Source organism: Lemur catta, chromosome 13, assembly GCF_020740605.2.
Source record: "Lemur catta isolate mLemCat1 chromosome 13, mLemCat1.pri, whole genome shotgun sequence".
NCBI classification, from domain to species: Eukaryota; Metazoa; Chordata; class Mammalia; order Primates; family Lemuridae; genus Lemur; species Lemur catta.
This window is the reverse complement of record NC_059140.1, coordinates 63,109,887-63,126,194: the sequence shown is the minus strand read 5'-3', so window position 1 is coordinate 63,126,194 and position 16,308 is coordinate 63,109,887. Positions and strand designations below refer to the sequence as shown.

Genomic DNA, 16,308 nt, shown 5'->3' with positions numbered 1-16,308 from the left:
CACAGATTGTCAAGCAGAGGTAAACGTGTTCAAATTAGTATTTTGGAAACTCTACAAGTAGCACAAGAGACTTTAAAAACTTGTTTTATTGTGTAGCTGCATATTCCCTTCAAATAAGACAAAGAAAACCTAAATTCAAAAAGTGGACAAATTCGGGATAATTATTTCCTTTACAAAAGTTTGCAAAGGGATCTGCTATTGGAGTCCTCCGGAGCCCAGCAGCCACTGATACATCAGATGCCTTTTCTGTGTGAAGATTTTGATGAAAATGCTGACAGAACTAAGGAGCAGATATTTATTACACATTTTTGTAGTAAAAGTACTGTAACCTCTTTATAAAAAATTTAGAAAGTAGTGAAAAAATAATCACCCCTATTCACCACACTGATTTAAATACCTCTAACTAACACTGTTGGCATTTCGGTGTGTTTTGTTTCAAAGTTACTCCATAAAACAAAAGACGTTTTATTCATCTAATTTCTGATTTCAACTTTTTTAGAGAAGGCATCATCATTTGCCTGCATTCTTTCCATTCTTTCCTACGCTTTGTTTATTTTTAGATACTTGATTTTTTTTTAACATTAAGGTATTAGATTTCTTTATATTGCTAAAACCAGGTTAAAACATGAGAGAAAGAAATGTCTGTAAAATCTGAGCTGTCTTTCCATGGGTTTGACTATGAGCCTGCTGGCATCTTAGAATGTTTCCACAGATGTTACAAGTTTACAATATGTTAAGGATCTCCAATTTCCAGTTGACTCCGGACTAAGCTCTAACAATAAATATAATTTAAAATGTAAAGAATTACTCTATATAATTAAATAACTCGATTGATAATACTAATTCCCAGTATAGGCCATATCATTGAGAATCTTATTAAGTAAAAATAAAAGCACACTTGGGCTTCTTCACAAAATCAATACAACTCCTTGTAAAGTAAAACATGTGATCACAAGAGTATTACTTATGAGGTCATTTCACAGGTTGAATAATTTTCAGAATTAGTTGAAATCAACAGATTCATTTGGCATTATAATCCTATAATCTTTTCTCAGACAGAAAAAAATCTCTCTTGAGATCCATCTGCCTGGCCTCCCGTCCCCATCAAAAATGTAAGGTTTTGAAATGGAAGACCAGGTGACCACCAGACTTCACGACCAATGTGTCTGAGACTCCCACCATCCCGAGAGCTGAACATATGCTAAAAAGCAGCAGTTCTCAAACTTGGCTGCGCACTAAATTACCTGGCAAGCTTCTGCAGACAGGATGCCTGAGTCCCACCCACACCATTTGGGGCAGAGCCTAGACATTTGAGTTTTTTAAAAGCTCCCCACAAGATTCCGTTTGACAGGGAGGGGCAGGAACCAGTGGCCAGAGGCAACTCACTGTGCACCGGACACGTCTAACAACAGCCGTCACTACCTGCACGGGAGCCTCCTCCTCAGATGCATCTTGGTGGATGGGCAGGTCACTCTTCCTCACCAAGTAGGTGTTGGGACTTATTTTCGAGTTCTCCTTTAACACAAATTACACACAGTCAACACCACTGGTTTTGCGTGAGTTCTGAAGGCTACTCGGCAGAGGCGCTGTCAGTGGGAGTGGCAGGATAGAGCCCTCTTTGCTCCCTTTCCCTGCGGTGGCCTCAGTATTCATTCCCCAGACGCTTCTTTCATGGTCTCTGTAGAAACATCTGCTACCCACCCTTCCTGCACTAGGCTCCCCATTGCAGACCTGCCTTACATCCAAGGCTGCTCGCCGCGAACCAAGCCTCTGCTCTGGAGGGAACCACCTCCAAGCTGCGCACACGCCGTGGGAAACTTCGCGTGGCTCTTTCAGAATGCCTCCCCCTTAGCTCTGCCTCCGCCTTAGCTCTGCCCCTCTACGGTCCACTCTTCTCAGACCCACCCCCTCCTACCATAAAACCCGCGCCCTGCTCATCGTCCTCATGTTTGCTCCTGTGCACCTGCAGGGCTTAGCGGTATTGTGTCTTACTCTGAGTGTTTCATACGTGTGTCTTATCTCTCCAGCTATGTGTGAGTAGAACTGCGTATGCTAGAAAGAGTCGGGGCCTTCAGAGTCAGATATTTAAACAGTTAGTCTGCCTTGTAATATCTGCATGACTTTGGATGAGTTCATTTCTCCACTCTGGGGGGTAAACGAGAGGAAGTTCGTATGCGAAAACTCTAGTTCACAGCCTGACACATACAGCTGAATTGTACCACAAGCTCATTGACTTATATTAATCCGTCTGCATGCACTAGGGGTGGAGGCGAGGAGGAGAGAGGGAGAGAGGCCTATTTCAGCAGCATGGCCGTCCTACTCAATGAATGTGTCGCCAAGTGCATGCGAGGCGGGAAACAGCATCCCAGGGCCCGCAGGCCTCTCATAGGAGTGTGTCGGGGCCCTGAGGGTTTCTTGCCATGTGTGTTTCATACGACACGGTCTCCAAACACAGGCTAGCTATTTCATCTGGACCTCTTCTGAAGAAGCAGCGATCTGCTCGAGCTCTAGAGACCTTCCTGAGAGCTGCAAAGATGAATTTTCCATGTGGCTCCTTTAAGGGCTTTTCAAGAATCATCTCGACTGACTCAGATGTGGCCTTATAACAGGCTTGAGAACCTTACCTCTGTAGACAGTTGAATTCAATAAACACTAGTTTTTTTCCCCTCCTGGGCATGAACTTTCTGCATCTAATCCAGTTCTGGCATAAAGCAGCCGCTCAGTAAATACTTATTGACTGATTCACGAGGAAGACAATCAACAAGTACTTTTAATAACAGCCATTCCTAACAGAAACTCAGACATGCCTATCACCTTGTGAGGTCTCCAGTAAACCATAATAAAATGAAGCTTCAATTAGGTCTGACAGTTTTCCTATTAAAAAAGAAGTCTGCATCATGACCTCTAGGATAAAAATTTATCTTTTCTATAAGGAGATCATTACTTTTAAGCTCAATTTAGTTAGCTCTAAATCAATAGAACAACTTTCCTCTGGAAGAATGAATTTACCTCTGGTTCTCTCCCCATCTTCTTTCTAATTTCCTTCATGTCATTGTGGTACTGTTGGCGTATTTCCTCTAACTGCTTCCAATATTCCTGGAAAGCAAACCCATTCCAAAAACTTTAAACATTTGTACCTTCACAAAAATAATCTCTATGCAGCCTACAAGTTTTAAAACGTGTAATATAAAATGGGAATTAGAAAATCTGTTGCTCCTAAAGATGATAATCTGCCGTATGTTTTGGCTGTGGTACTTCTCACCCTGTGAGACAGCGGATTGAGATACAGATCTCGCTGTTATATATAGCCCCAAGTGTGTTAACGACATACAGTTACTTTGCAAGTCCCACTTTTATATCTAATCCTGTTATGGGTTGGATTTTATTGCCCCCAAAAATGATATGTTAAGGTCCTAACCCCCAGTGCCTCAGAATGTGACCTCATTTGAAAATAGGGTCATTGTGATATAATTAGTTAAGATAAGGTCATACTGGAGTAGGGTGGGCCCCTAGTTCAACGTGACCGATGTCCTCATAAGAAGATGGCCCTGTGAAGACAGAGACGCACAGGGAGAACACCATGTGACAGAGGCAGAGAATGGAGTTACACAGCTGCAAGCAAAGGAATGCCAGAGTTTGCTAACAAACCACCGGAAGCTAGGAAGAGGCAAAGAAGGATTCCCCTATAGGTTTCAGAGGGAGCCTGGCCCTACTGACACCTTGATTTTGGACTTCCACTCTCCACAATTGTGAAACAATAAATTTCTGTTGTTTTAAGCCACTCAGTTTGTTGTATTGTGTTACAGCAGCCCTAGGAAACGAATACAAGTCCTAAATATGTAAATGATGATGGACAATTATTTTATCAATCCAAGGTAGAAAGCCTTATGAACTTAGCTATGTTGTATTCTCTGAGAAACTGAAATACATTAACTCTGTATCCCTCGTGACACCCAGCAGGGTGCTTTACATACTGAGTGTGTCCAACAAGCATTTATGCAACAGCACCCTCTCCAGTACACTGTAGGAAATGCAATAGAAGTAACACCCTATGGCAGGACAGAAGACAATAATATGAGTACAGTGGTAGCCCTGGAATAAGACTGTTTTTAACCTGTTCCTTCATTTTGTTTTTCCTAAACTGCAGCTCCTGGAATCTAGGCTCTTCTCCATTACTTCTTAGCTCTTGTCTCTGGTTGTGATTTGGCTCAGCAGAAGATGGACAAAGACCCTATTTATTGAATGAAATAATTTATAAAGCAACTTGCATTTTGGAAACATCTTCTGATTTGATCTTGACTTTTCCCTGTAAACAAGAATTATATCACCAAGCAAACTAAGTATTTGGGAGTTTTTTATGGTAAGTAGCAGAAGTTCCTTAATTTAAGTATGAAATATTAAGCAATTTATAAAAATTAATTTAACCATTATTTATTCTAAGCAATTGATATTTTATGCTACCTAGATTCATTTTCTGAATTTGTAAATTATAATTGTAATATTAAAGTTCTATAAAGGTTTAGCAAACCCTGGAACATGAGATTAGGTAGGTGAATAGAACTACCGCTTTTAAGCAGTTCAAAATAGGAGTGTTACACACAGGATGCATATCCAGTCTCTCTCAGCTCCAGAATTCTGACATAGTATTTCAGGGTAAAGGTTAACTTTCATTTCAAATAACATACAATAGTCACTTTTTGCAAATTTGCATAAGAGTCTTTAATAAAATAGAATCAAAGCACTGCAGCACTGAAAGGGAACTTGAAGTTCTTCTACTCCAAAATTGTCATTTATAGACAAGGATATTAAGGCTCAGAGAAGTTGCATGAACTGCCCAAGGTCACACAGCAAGTGATAGAGCCAGGGAAGAAACCAGCCTTCCGAGACTCTGATTCAAGCCTGTTCCCATTATTTTCTTTAGCTATTAAAAACTGGGGACTAATTAAGGGTAGTCTTGACCTTCTAGTGGAATGAACTCTGACTTAAGAATCCATGAATATCTGTGAGCAGGGAAACTATTAGGAAATTCCTGATTGTCTCCCATATTTGATATTTGACTTACCAATTGCTTTTCCACTTTTAACTTATATTGTTGAGCTTCAAATTTCCTCTGAAGGTACTCAGCAGGCCTTAGGAAATAATAATGTTCAGCTTGAGTCGAAATTTTAATGCGTCTTAGGCACCAATATGACAAATGGATTTTCAGCTTAGCAATAAGATTCACAATTCACCTATGGTTGGAAGTTCCAAGTTCTAGAAGTCATTCAAAGTTACAGAAAAGTTACATTGGAAAAGAAAATTTTAAAATCCAGAGGAAAGAGGGGTAAAGAGAAGAGTAACAGTTAGGGATACAGGAGAGAATTAAACAGAAAAAGATTCTGATCCAGCGATTTCTCTTCAGGGCAGGATTCTGTCCTTCCGTAGTCTATAATATGTTGAGTGGAGGGAAACAAACCCATGCCCAGGTCTTTTCACGATTTGTGCAGGTATCTAATGCACAGGTTGTCACTCCTGATCTGACAATGGCTGTGTATCTGTTTCCTGCACAGAAAACTGAGAATAGAATGCGTCCTTCATCCCTTTACCTTACCTGATGTGCTGGCACATAAATGCTTAATGAATAAAGCAGTGATGCTTTTGCTGTATCTCAAAAGTTTAAGGTATTTTGCCAGCACAATTCTGGCCAATTATGGTCAAACCATTTTCAGCTTTATACTTACATTTTATATATCCATCTTTTTTTTGCAGAATTTCCTGCAAAGAATTTTTGTCATTACAGGTTGCTAAATGAAGACTGCATAGATAAACTATATGATAAAGAGTTTTGGAATGCCAGTAACTTCTAAGGCTCTAAAGATAGGACTATCATTTCAGAAATAACTCCTTTAGGAATATCACGATAAGCAGTCCCCAATTTATTAGAGTCAAGTTAAGAATCAGTTTAGAGGCCGGGCGAGGTGGCTAACGCCTGTAATCCTAGCACTCTGGGAGACTGAGGTGGGCGGATTGTTTGAGCTCAGGAGTTCAAGACCAGCCTGAGCAAGAGCAAGACCCCGTCTCTACTAAAAATAAAAAGAAATTATATGGACAGCTAAAAATATATATAGAAAAATTAGCTGGGCATGGTGGCGCATGCCTGTAGTCCCAGCTACTCGGGAGGCTGAGGCAGGAGGATCGCTTGAACCCAGGAGTTGGAGGTTGCTGTGAGCTAGGCTGACACCATAGCACTCTAGCCTGGGCAACAGAGCGAGCCTCTGTCTCAAAAAAAAAAAAAAAAAAGAATCAGTTTAGAAAAATGATGAAATGCCAAGCTAGTTAAGGTCTCTGGGTCTTAGTTCCCTATCTGTAAAATGGACACAGTACCATTTCACAGGGGTTGATGTGAGGATTAGAAGAGATTAGGGCTGTGAAGGTTCCCAGCCAGTGTCTGACACATAGATAGTGCCCGAATCAAATGAGGGCTAAATTGTAGTACTCATCCCTCTCAAAAACCCAACTTGTACGTGTAAGAATGTTTCTCTTCCTCCTTACCCCTCCCTCTACCCTTAGGCCCCCTCTCTCCAACCCTGTACAAATTCCTCTTCCTCCATCCCATGCCCTGGAATCAGATCTCCAAGAGAGAGGGTGTACAATGAGGAGGGGTTATTGGTCCTCAGAGGGGCATCCTGGGAGACAGTGGGATGGGGCTATGATGGGGAAGAGAAGGAACTTTCTACTGTTCCATGTGAGAGCTTGGGAGATAAAACCATACATAATCAAAATAATTGATAGTTTGTCAGTTCTCGAATCTAGACAAAGAGGGGAAGATATATTTTTCTGGTGGCTGAGCAAAGGGAAAGGGAGTTTTGTAGACACAGTTTTGTAGCTCTCAGTTTATATGTAAAATGTACGTCCTTCATTAATTGAGTCTGACATGGATATTACAATTTGAACTAATGGAACACATAACTTTTGATAATCAGGGGGATAATTTAAAATGTGTTACAGAGATGGATAAAACCATAAGAGCACCCAGTATCTCTAAAAATAAAACATCTAGCTGAGTGTGGTGGCATGTGCCTGTAGTTCCAACTACTTGGGAAGCTAAGGCAAAAGGAACACTTGATCCCAGGAGTTCAAGACCAGCCTGAGCAACATAGTGAGATCCTGTCTCTAAAAATATAAAATTAAAATAAATTAAATTTCCCCATGATGCATTTCTGAAGAAATCATTCTTTCATCATTCTTGCTTACCTAATTTTCATTAGCTGTTAATAAGATCACTCTCCCATAGTTTCTTGTATTTTTCATGACATTCAAAATTTCAACAATAAGTAACCACAGTCATCAAAGTTAGCAAATTCCTAACCGTGAACAAAAAAAATTTGATGACAAAAAATAACTCTCAGACACAGGTCTTCAGCCCTGTGCCAGGTGTCAATGATCCTGGACACAGAAATACTGACATCAGTGTGAAAAAAAAAATTGAAAATATTGTAGATCTACAGAAATCTGTTATGGAGTAAACTTTTTGAAAATTTACTTTAAGAATATTAAATTGCAGTATATTATTTTCTTTATGACATATCCATATTTTGAAAATCCCTAGAATATAAATGCTAAATGAAATATATTTCACTTTTCAAAATGTCTCAAATGATCATTTGATTTCAATCATTCAATTATTAATTCACATTAATAACCTCTTTGAAAAATGGATCATATACAACTATCTTTATCACCCCTCAGAGGAATTTACTAGGAGGAAAGAAAAATATTACAAATTCAAGAGTATGAATCTGTGCCTATAGTTAAATGGCTCCATGAATAAGAAGATAAGCTATATCAGACTTGAGTTGAAAAAGGGTGGAGGGAATTGTGGATTAAGGATTTAAAATGAAGATTTGGAAAGTTCTCCCTGGATTATTTATTTTAGGAGAATTTGGAAGGACTTCAGAATAGAGAATGTTGATATATAAAAATATTCTCAGACAACCAAGGCTTAAGGTAGACTACAGTATTACCATTGACCTGGGGATGGGTCAAGACTTTCTTCCCGATTATAATTTTCCTCCATTCCAGTGTCTTTTTGGGGAACAGAGTGATAATTTGGTCCATGGGTTCTCTTCCTCAACAGGTCAAGTCGAGCATAATAATAATCATAATGTTCACATGCGGCAGCAAGTTGGGGCCTTTCTATCATTTTTATCTGAGGGAAAGAAGAGAGAATATTTTTTTAAAAAGTAACACAAACAATTTGATGGCCACCATAGCTAAGACAAGATATTGAAAGCGTATTTTTGTTGTTTTTGCTCTGCACTTGTCTTCAGAGTAAAATAATCTTAGAGGTCCCGAATCCTAGAGTTGAAAAGGCCTTAGAAGTCTAAGTAATGTGTATATAGTTTGTAATTTTGCTAAGGTGTGGATATGAATCATGCATATTTCACGGCTAGGGTGTGAAAAATACTTAGCTAGTGAGTATGTCTCACCAACCCAAGATCTGAAACTATAAACTATTGTTTTCTATTTCTTATAAACTTGTTTATAATTTACTGTACTTTATGGGAGAATAAACGTTATTGTGCAACTCACAAATTTGGGGATTTGCAACATTTTTAGTTTCTGATAAATTGACTAAATGCAAAATGGTGTCATGATTTGAAGGAAAGAAGATGCTGAGTCATTCAGAGTTATTCTTCCCCGAGAAACACAAGGTGATACAACAGCTGTGACAGGCATGTCACCACCCCAAGCTACTCCTCACCACTCCTCCAACCAGAACAGAATGAGAGGAGGCGAACTGGAAACAAAAGTTTATCTTAGAGCTGAGTAGAGATAGGAATCTTACAGTTGAGCTAGAAGATAGGAATCAGATCAAATTAAGATACGAAAGGCAGTCAGGACCCTGTTACTAAAGAGCAAAGTAGGGTCAATTTAACATTAAATGTGACAACTCTGCCTACTTCACAGCTGATAATAAAAGAGAAAAGATCAAACCACTGAAAAGACCTAGTAACTGGTAGTTGGGAATAAGAATAACTAAAAAATCATTAAAACTGAAATGTTCTCACTGTAAAGAGGTAACACACTACACTCTTTGTTCTTTTTAATGCTATATGGATCATACATACGTTAGATTGGACCATATATTGGTCAAATCATTAACCTACAAAAATCACACTTTCATATGGTTCTATTTAAATATTAATGTAAATGTATAAAATTTGGCTTATTAGTCTAAGCATAAGTTATATGTTTATTTTTAGAATCCTTTAAAGCAAGAAGTAGTTTTTTTGTTTTGTTTTAATTTCACCTGCCTATAACCCAGAAGAAGGTACTAGTAATTACTTGTTGAAAAATGGTTAGAAATAGAAAAAAATATTGGAAGGAAATAAACAGCTTTTTTTAAATTTTCTCTAAAATCCCAAGCAGTAATGGGAACATCAGAGGTGGTTCCCATGGAAACCCACTTATTTCACTCCATCAGCAGAAGCTTTTCAAAGGATTAGAAAAAATGTCAACTTGTTCAACAGTTCTCGTAATTTATTCCATACTCAAAACTTTTGGATTTTTTTTTTCTTCTACAGGTCTGATACACAGCATTCTGAATCATGGCATATTTTTCTTATTTCTTTAATAAAGTTAAACTACTTTTTATTAAATGAGCAATAATTTAACCAATAGTTTTTAAAAAATCTGTTTATACAACAACACAATTTCTAAAATGTCTCTATGTTAAGTAAATACTTAGTAAATATACTTCCAAATGGTCCTCTAATTATACCATAAGTCTTCTCTAAAAATACAATTCTTCAATTAAAAGACAATAGCCATTTATCATTTATATCCCAGAAGCATTTCACTAGCTCACTAGCATGAGCTACAAGATTCAACACTGCCAAAGTGGATCCAAATAGCTAAGCATAAGGAATCCCTATGAAAAGATCAATTATTACACAATAAAAACCTCTTAATTGTATATATAACATGTTAGAATTAAGTGTATGAAATGCAAAGTGTTTTCTGTTGCTACGTTACTTGTCCTATACAGAAAAACCTTATCTATTCAAAGAAATTAGAAGAATTTTAATTATAAAAAGAAAACAAAAATGAATGTATACTGATAATAAAATACAATATTGGTTTATAAAATATAAAAACTAGAAGTTGCCCAATGAAGTACCACTTTAATGCTCATTACAGAATGATTTTATTATAAGTACAAAACGAGTGGACTCTAAATTAATGAGCTTGTACCTCATGAACATGTGCAGATAGGTCTGTCAGAATATATCATAGCTAAGGAACCAGAGAGAGGGTTTAGTAGGACTTACACATATGGGCTTCTGGGCTCCAGCTGGTGGTCTCCATTCACTTTTGTGTGATATGTCCTTCCTTTTAATTGGCACTGATATCCTTGATCTTGGTGGGCACTTTTCCTGGAATCTCACTTTCTGCATTTTAGACTCTTATTTAACCAAAATAAAACAACTTCAATTTCTAAAAATTTCTACACATTTAATATTGATTCTTGTAAGAATATAAACACAAGCTACATTTCATAAAGTAAGTTTACTTTAGCCAGAGATGTTTACATACACAGTGAGAGAAGAACTGATGAAAAATCACTATGCATTTTCTTTCAATGGAGAAAACCATTCTTTTCCAGAGTTCCTTTATATGTTTTTAGTAACACATAACATTACGTTTTTAAAAACTAGGAATTAATATTGACATTTACAGAAACAATATGCATGAGATAATAGTCAAAGTCATGAAATGCAGTCATCAAAGCTTGGGTTATCAGGCCACGCCATTCATGTGCGTTGTTGTTTCTGATGTATGAGTAGGTCTTCTAATATGTTTGTCTCCATCAAAATTTATTCTTGTTTCCCTATCTTTTCTATGTTAGAAGTGTGGACAATGTACTTTCTCTCATCCTCTACTTCCCTACTTTCTAAACATTCTCAGTCTAGACTGGTAAATAACAATGCCAGTCAAACCAAATGGCAAACAGCTTCATTCATTTTCCCTTTATAACATTCTTAACTTTTCTATCACAGTGGATAACATGCACCTACCACAGATTCCTTGGAGGGATTTTCTGTTCCTCCTGACCCTGTCAGTCCAGATATTTGGTTATGGCTAAATCTTGGGTCTCTTTCACAGCATCAGTTGAATTAGTAATTTTCTCTTCCTTACCACAGGGCACTTCATCACTTCAGATGATCCCTTTTTTCTTTCTCTCTCTCTCTTTTTTTTTTTGGTGTGTGGTGTCATGATAGCTCATAGCAACCTCAAACTCCTGGGCTCAAGTGATCCTCTGGCCTAAGCCTTCCCAGTAGCTGGCGTCACCACACTGGGCTAATTTTTTTTGTGTGTGTGTGTAGAGACAGGGTCTCACTCATGCTCAGGCTGGTCACAAACTCCTGGCCTCAAGAGATCCTCCCACCTTGGCCTCCGAAAGTGCTAGGCTTTGCTCATATATTTTTTTAAATGTCTATGTTCAATATATTTTGTGGAATTTCCCCACTAACGTTGCCAGCCGTATATGATAACGTGCTGTGTGGGACACTTGTAATAAATTCATAAATCACTCTTACCCTGGACCACCTTCCCAGCAGGTCGAGATGCTGACGCTCTTGCCCTGTGTATAAGCATGTGATTGAATTCTTCCCGAATGACCTAAAACCGAACACACAAGTCAAGGACCTACAAACCGAGATCTCTGTCAAAATCCAAACAGTCACCTCAAAACTCACCTCAGGAGCCAAGTATTTGTCAATAAGCTTCTCTAAAAAGGGCTTTCTCAAAATGGAATTAATAGATGGTCGATCTCGAGGAGATACTTTAAAGAGTTGAGATATCAAGGACCGTAGGTCACGAGAAAACCTTGGAGATATTGGGGCAAAGTGTGCCTGACAAATCTTCAGAACCAGCTGGTGTAAGTTGTTACCCTCAAACTGAAAGGACAAGGAGTAATGATACTAAATCAGAGAAAAGTTAAATAATACTAGTATTATAATAATAAACATGCCAAGAAAAAAAATGTTTTTAAGCTGCGGTTATACACTATGACCCACCCTAACTTGTTTTCATCAACTCATCTTTCATGAGTAGATATTGCAGACAGTTACTTAATGAGATGCCATGTTATTTAAAACAAGTTTTTTTGTTTTAATTTTTTTCTTATGATCAAAATAATGTTTACTCATTATAAAAAACTGGAACGGGCTGGGCGTGGTGGCTCATGCCTGTAATCCTAGCACTGTGGGAGGCTGGGGCGGGTGGATCGTTTGAGCTCAGGAGTTTGAGACCAGCCTGAGCAAGAGCGAGACCCCGTCTCTACTGAAAATAGAAAGAAATGAGCTGGACAACTAAAAATATATATAGAAAAAATTAGCTGGGCATGGTGGCGCATGCCTGTAGTCCCAGCTACTTCGGAGGCTGAGGCAGGAGGATCGCTTGAGCCCAGGAGTTTGAGGTTGCTGTGAGCTAGGCTGATGCCATGGCACTCTAGCCTGGGCAACAGAGTGAGACTCTGTCTCAAAAAAAAATAAAAACAAAAACAGAAACAAAAAAAAAACTGGAAGGTATAGGAAGTTATAAAGTCAGGAAAAATACATATAATTTTACCGCTCAGAGGTATATTTCCTTCCAATCTTTTTTATATTTATTTATTTATTCTGAGACAGAGTCTCGCTCTGTCACCCTGGCTAGAGTGCAATGGCATCCTCACAGCTTGCTGCAACCTCAAATTCCTGGGCTCAAGCGATCCTCCTGCCTTAGCCATCCAAGTAGCTGGGACTACAGGCACATGCCACCAAGCCTGGCTAAATTTTTCTGTTTTTTGTGGAGATGGAGTCTTGCTCTTGCTCAGTCTGGTCTCAAACTCCTGACCTCAAGCGATCCTCCTGCCTAAGCCTCCCAAAGTGCTAGGATTACAGGCGTGAGACACTGTGCCCAGCCTCTGATCTTTTTAAAAGTAATGTTTATTTAACAAAGTTAAATAAACTGATATGAAATTTTATGTCTTACTTTTACTAAATTTACATAAACATTTTTTCATTTCCTCAAAAACCTTCATAAACCAGAAAATCTCCTATTGGATGAAACTGTCAGTTATTTATACATAATAATAATATTCAACAGCATGGTGTGGCAATAAAGGTACAGGTTTTGGTCAGACACTAGCTTTGTGACCTTCAACAATAATTAATAATAATAATAATAATGTTGACAGCTCTGTAGAAAAGAGTTGACATAGCAGGCTATCCTTAGAAAGGCCTGCTTACAATGTTGGCCTGTTGGCTGGTATCTGAGAACTTAGATATCTGGAGAATTCCCATTATTCCCTAAATGTTAAGAGTGGCTCTCTGTCTAAACTATTTATGCAAACAATATGGTTCATGCTGAATACTTGCTTTCTTTCTGTGAGTCCGGGAGTTTGGTATATGCCAAACAGAGGGTTCCTACATGACCAGTACCCAATGAAAACCCTGTGCAGTGGGTATCTAATGAGCTTCCCTAGTAGGTAACACTTTGGTGTTGTCAAAACTTGTTGCTGGAGGAATTTGCACATCTTGTGTGACCAATGGGAGAAGACTCTTAGAAGCTTGTGCCTGGTTTCCTACAGACTTTGCCCCATGCACCTTTCTCTTTGCTAAAGATACATATTCACACACAATTTATTTTTAGTGGAAATATGCTATACATACAATTCCCCAGCTTGGACTTTTCACTTTAAAATATTGCTCGAATTTCTTTCCAAGTCAGGACATACAGATCTATCATTCTTTTTAATAGCTTATTCGTATAGTTTTTAACAATCTAATAAAATCAAACATTAACCGTTTTCTCCCAGAAGTAATTTCATTTATATGATTTCAATAATTCAAGATTAATCTGATGATTAATATACTTACAGGATGCTTGAGTGTGCAGAGCTCATATAAGACACAGCCAAGAGACCAAATATCCCTAGGGAAGATAAGGGTTTTATATGTCAAGAATATATCCATAATTTTTATTTTATTTTATTTTAGTTTTTTAGAAATGCTCTGTTGCCCAGGTTGGAGTGCAGTGGCCCAATCATGGCTCACTGTAACCTTGAACTCCTGGGCTCAAGTGATCCTTCCGCCCCAGCCTCCCAAAGTGCTGGGAGTACAGGCATGAGCCTCCAAGCCCAGCCCATAATTCTTAATAAAAGCTTTTATCCTTATAGTGCCTTAAATTTGTGTAGCTTTACAATTTTACATAGATTGATTAGTTTTTACAAATGCTTTTAGATATATTATCAATTCTTACTCTTAACTAAAACAAGATGTAAAATAAAAACCATGAGTATTTTGTCAGAATGCTAGTACTTTGCCACAATCTGATGGCTCAATATTTACATCAGCTTCATGATGAAAGAAAATGTGTGCATGAGGAAATTTTGAGCAATTTGGAGGAGGGAGGCAGGACTCAAATATGGATTTGTTTTGACTCAAAAGATAATATTTGGTTGATTTTGAAAGGTATATTCTACCCAAGGCTCTTGACAGAATCAAAGTTATATTACATGAGGAATACAGTATTTGGTTCTCAATAAATATTTGAAAAATGTACTCAAAAAATATGACTCAAGCTTTGCTCTCTACAGACTTAGTATGTAGTAAATGTTTACATGTGATTGGTTTAATAAGGAGTTATTTTATAGAACAAAAACACAATTAAATCTAATAGACCAAAGTGCCAAAATTAGGATGATTCATTAAAGTGAGGTAAATGGCTCCACTACATTGCAACAATTCCTCTGTGTGTGTGTGAGAGAGAGAGGCTTATACGGAAGGTTTGAGTATAATAGAAGGTGATTCCAGAATTGATAGGAAACAAATTTGAATGCTTTCCAGAGTTTCTAGAAACTCACTGCCCACACAGAATTTTGTCTTTCTTTACTCAGTTTTCCATAGGCCCCCAACTTCTCTTCTGTTTCCAGAGTGCCCTCTGTGGCCAGCGTAGTGAATTCACAAGCCCAGGGCTCAGGCCTGTAATGAAGCCACCTGGGGGCTGGTGGGGCCATTTGCAGACCTGACACCACCTCTGCATGATGCGGACTATGTGAACCAGGAAATGATCTGCTGGTTTAAAGGGCTCTGGGGCCACCCAGCTGATTATTGCTAAGATCTTCCAATTTTCAGGAGCACTACATCCGCATGTTCTAAAGTCTTTCAATATTTAAATGTTGACTCAAATTCTTAAAAAGCAGTACAAGAATGCAAAACAAGCTGCTAACCTAGGGCTGCCCGCTGACAGTACCAACCCTCACACTCTGCCTATATGACTGCACAACTTGAGGCCAAACTCTTTGGTGCCAGGGGATGGCTCCAAAAAAGTCTGTTATTTTATTATGCAGAAAAATTCTTACTATTCTTTCTATGAATCTCTATCATGTGGGCTTTGCCTTCCAGTTATCTTTTTCAAAGTCCAATAGCCAAATATCCCTTGGGTATTTTCCTAAACAAATGGACAATCAACTCCCAAAGGAAACTCACTCTTATTGAGGCCAACTTGTTCAATCACAAAGAGCTTTGAAAAATGAAGTTTTTTTCCTTCTCCTTACACGGAGGTAAAAACTACCTCCTCTTTGCCTTTTGTTGCTGTGTATATTAACATTACTGCTGAGAACTAGACTCTGATGTCACATACATAAAAACTAGTTGCATTTTTAAGCTGGAAGACACCGTAAAGATGACCTTGCCAATACTCTCATTGTTACAGGTTGGGGAACTGAAGCCCACAGAGATCAACTGACTTGGTGAAGTTAGTGACTAAGCCAAGACTAGGATTCCTTGCTCCTAACCAGTGCTTGGTCACCAGACCACATTGCCTTCTACCTGATACTCTACAACACTTTCTTGCAACAGACGAAACAGTGCTTGAAAGGTATGAAAATAAAATACACAGACAGCACAGTGACTGTGATTTTCGATGTTATTTTCTTTTATCACTTATATCTTTGAATGAAGAGAAATGGCTCTCTTTCTAAATAAATTCAAAAGCTTCAGGGAACACTGAAGAGACAGTCCCTGGGATCCCCATTTCACACATGAAGAAAATGAAATTACAAAAGTTACCACAAGAAAGAAAGAAGGAATTAGAATTTTAGTTTCTGGAATTGTAATTCAGTATCATCCATCAGATTTTACTGACACTTTCAAACTGATAGCAACTCACGTTTTATTGTTGTAGGGCTTATTCTGACAGATCTCTGGGGACAGGTAGTAAGGTGTTCCAACACAAGTTCGAGCAAGTTCCATGGAACTAGTAAGATATGTTAAATAATAA

At 38.2% G+C, this 16,308-nt stretch overlaps 1 protein-coding gene across 3 annotated transcripts in view; it reads right to left on the bottom strand.

Moving 5' to 3' along the window:
• NEK5 (NIMA related kinase 5) overlaps window positions 1-16,308 on the bottom strand; it is a 48,093-nt gene that overhangs the window by 18,262 nt on the left and 13,523 nt on the right. For all 3 annotated transcript variants that reach the window (XM_045567293.1, XM_045567295.1, XM_045567294.1), the window contains exons 7-16: window positions 16,198-16,284; window positions 13,905-13,959; window positions 11,742-11,942; window positions 11,583-11,664; window positions 10,314-10,447; window positions 8,004-8,188; window positions 5,063-5,129; window positions 4,115-4,231; window positions 3,010-3,096; window positions 1,423-1,515 (exon numbers count right to left, since the gene is read on the bottom strand). In XM_045567293.1, the coding sequence (XP_045423249.1) occupies window positions 1,423-1,515; window positions 3,010-3,096; window positions 4,115-4,231; window positions 5,063-5,129; window positions 8,004-8,188; window positions 10,314-10,447; window positions 11,583-11,664; window positions 11,742-11,942; window positions 13,905-13,959; window positions 16,198-16,284 (1,108 nt within the window). The remainder of the gene's footprint in view (window positions 1-1,422; window positions 1,516-3,009; window positions 3,097-4,114; window positions 4,232-5,062; window positions 5,130-8,003; window positions 8,189-10,313; window positions 10,448-11,582; window positions 11,665-11,741; window positions 11,943-13,904; window positions 13,960-16,197; window positions 16,285-16,308) is intronic.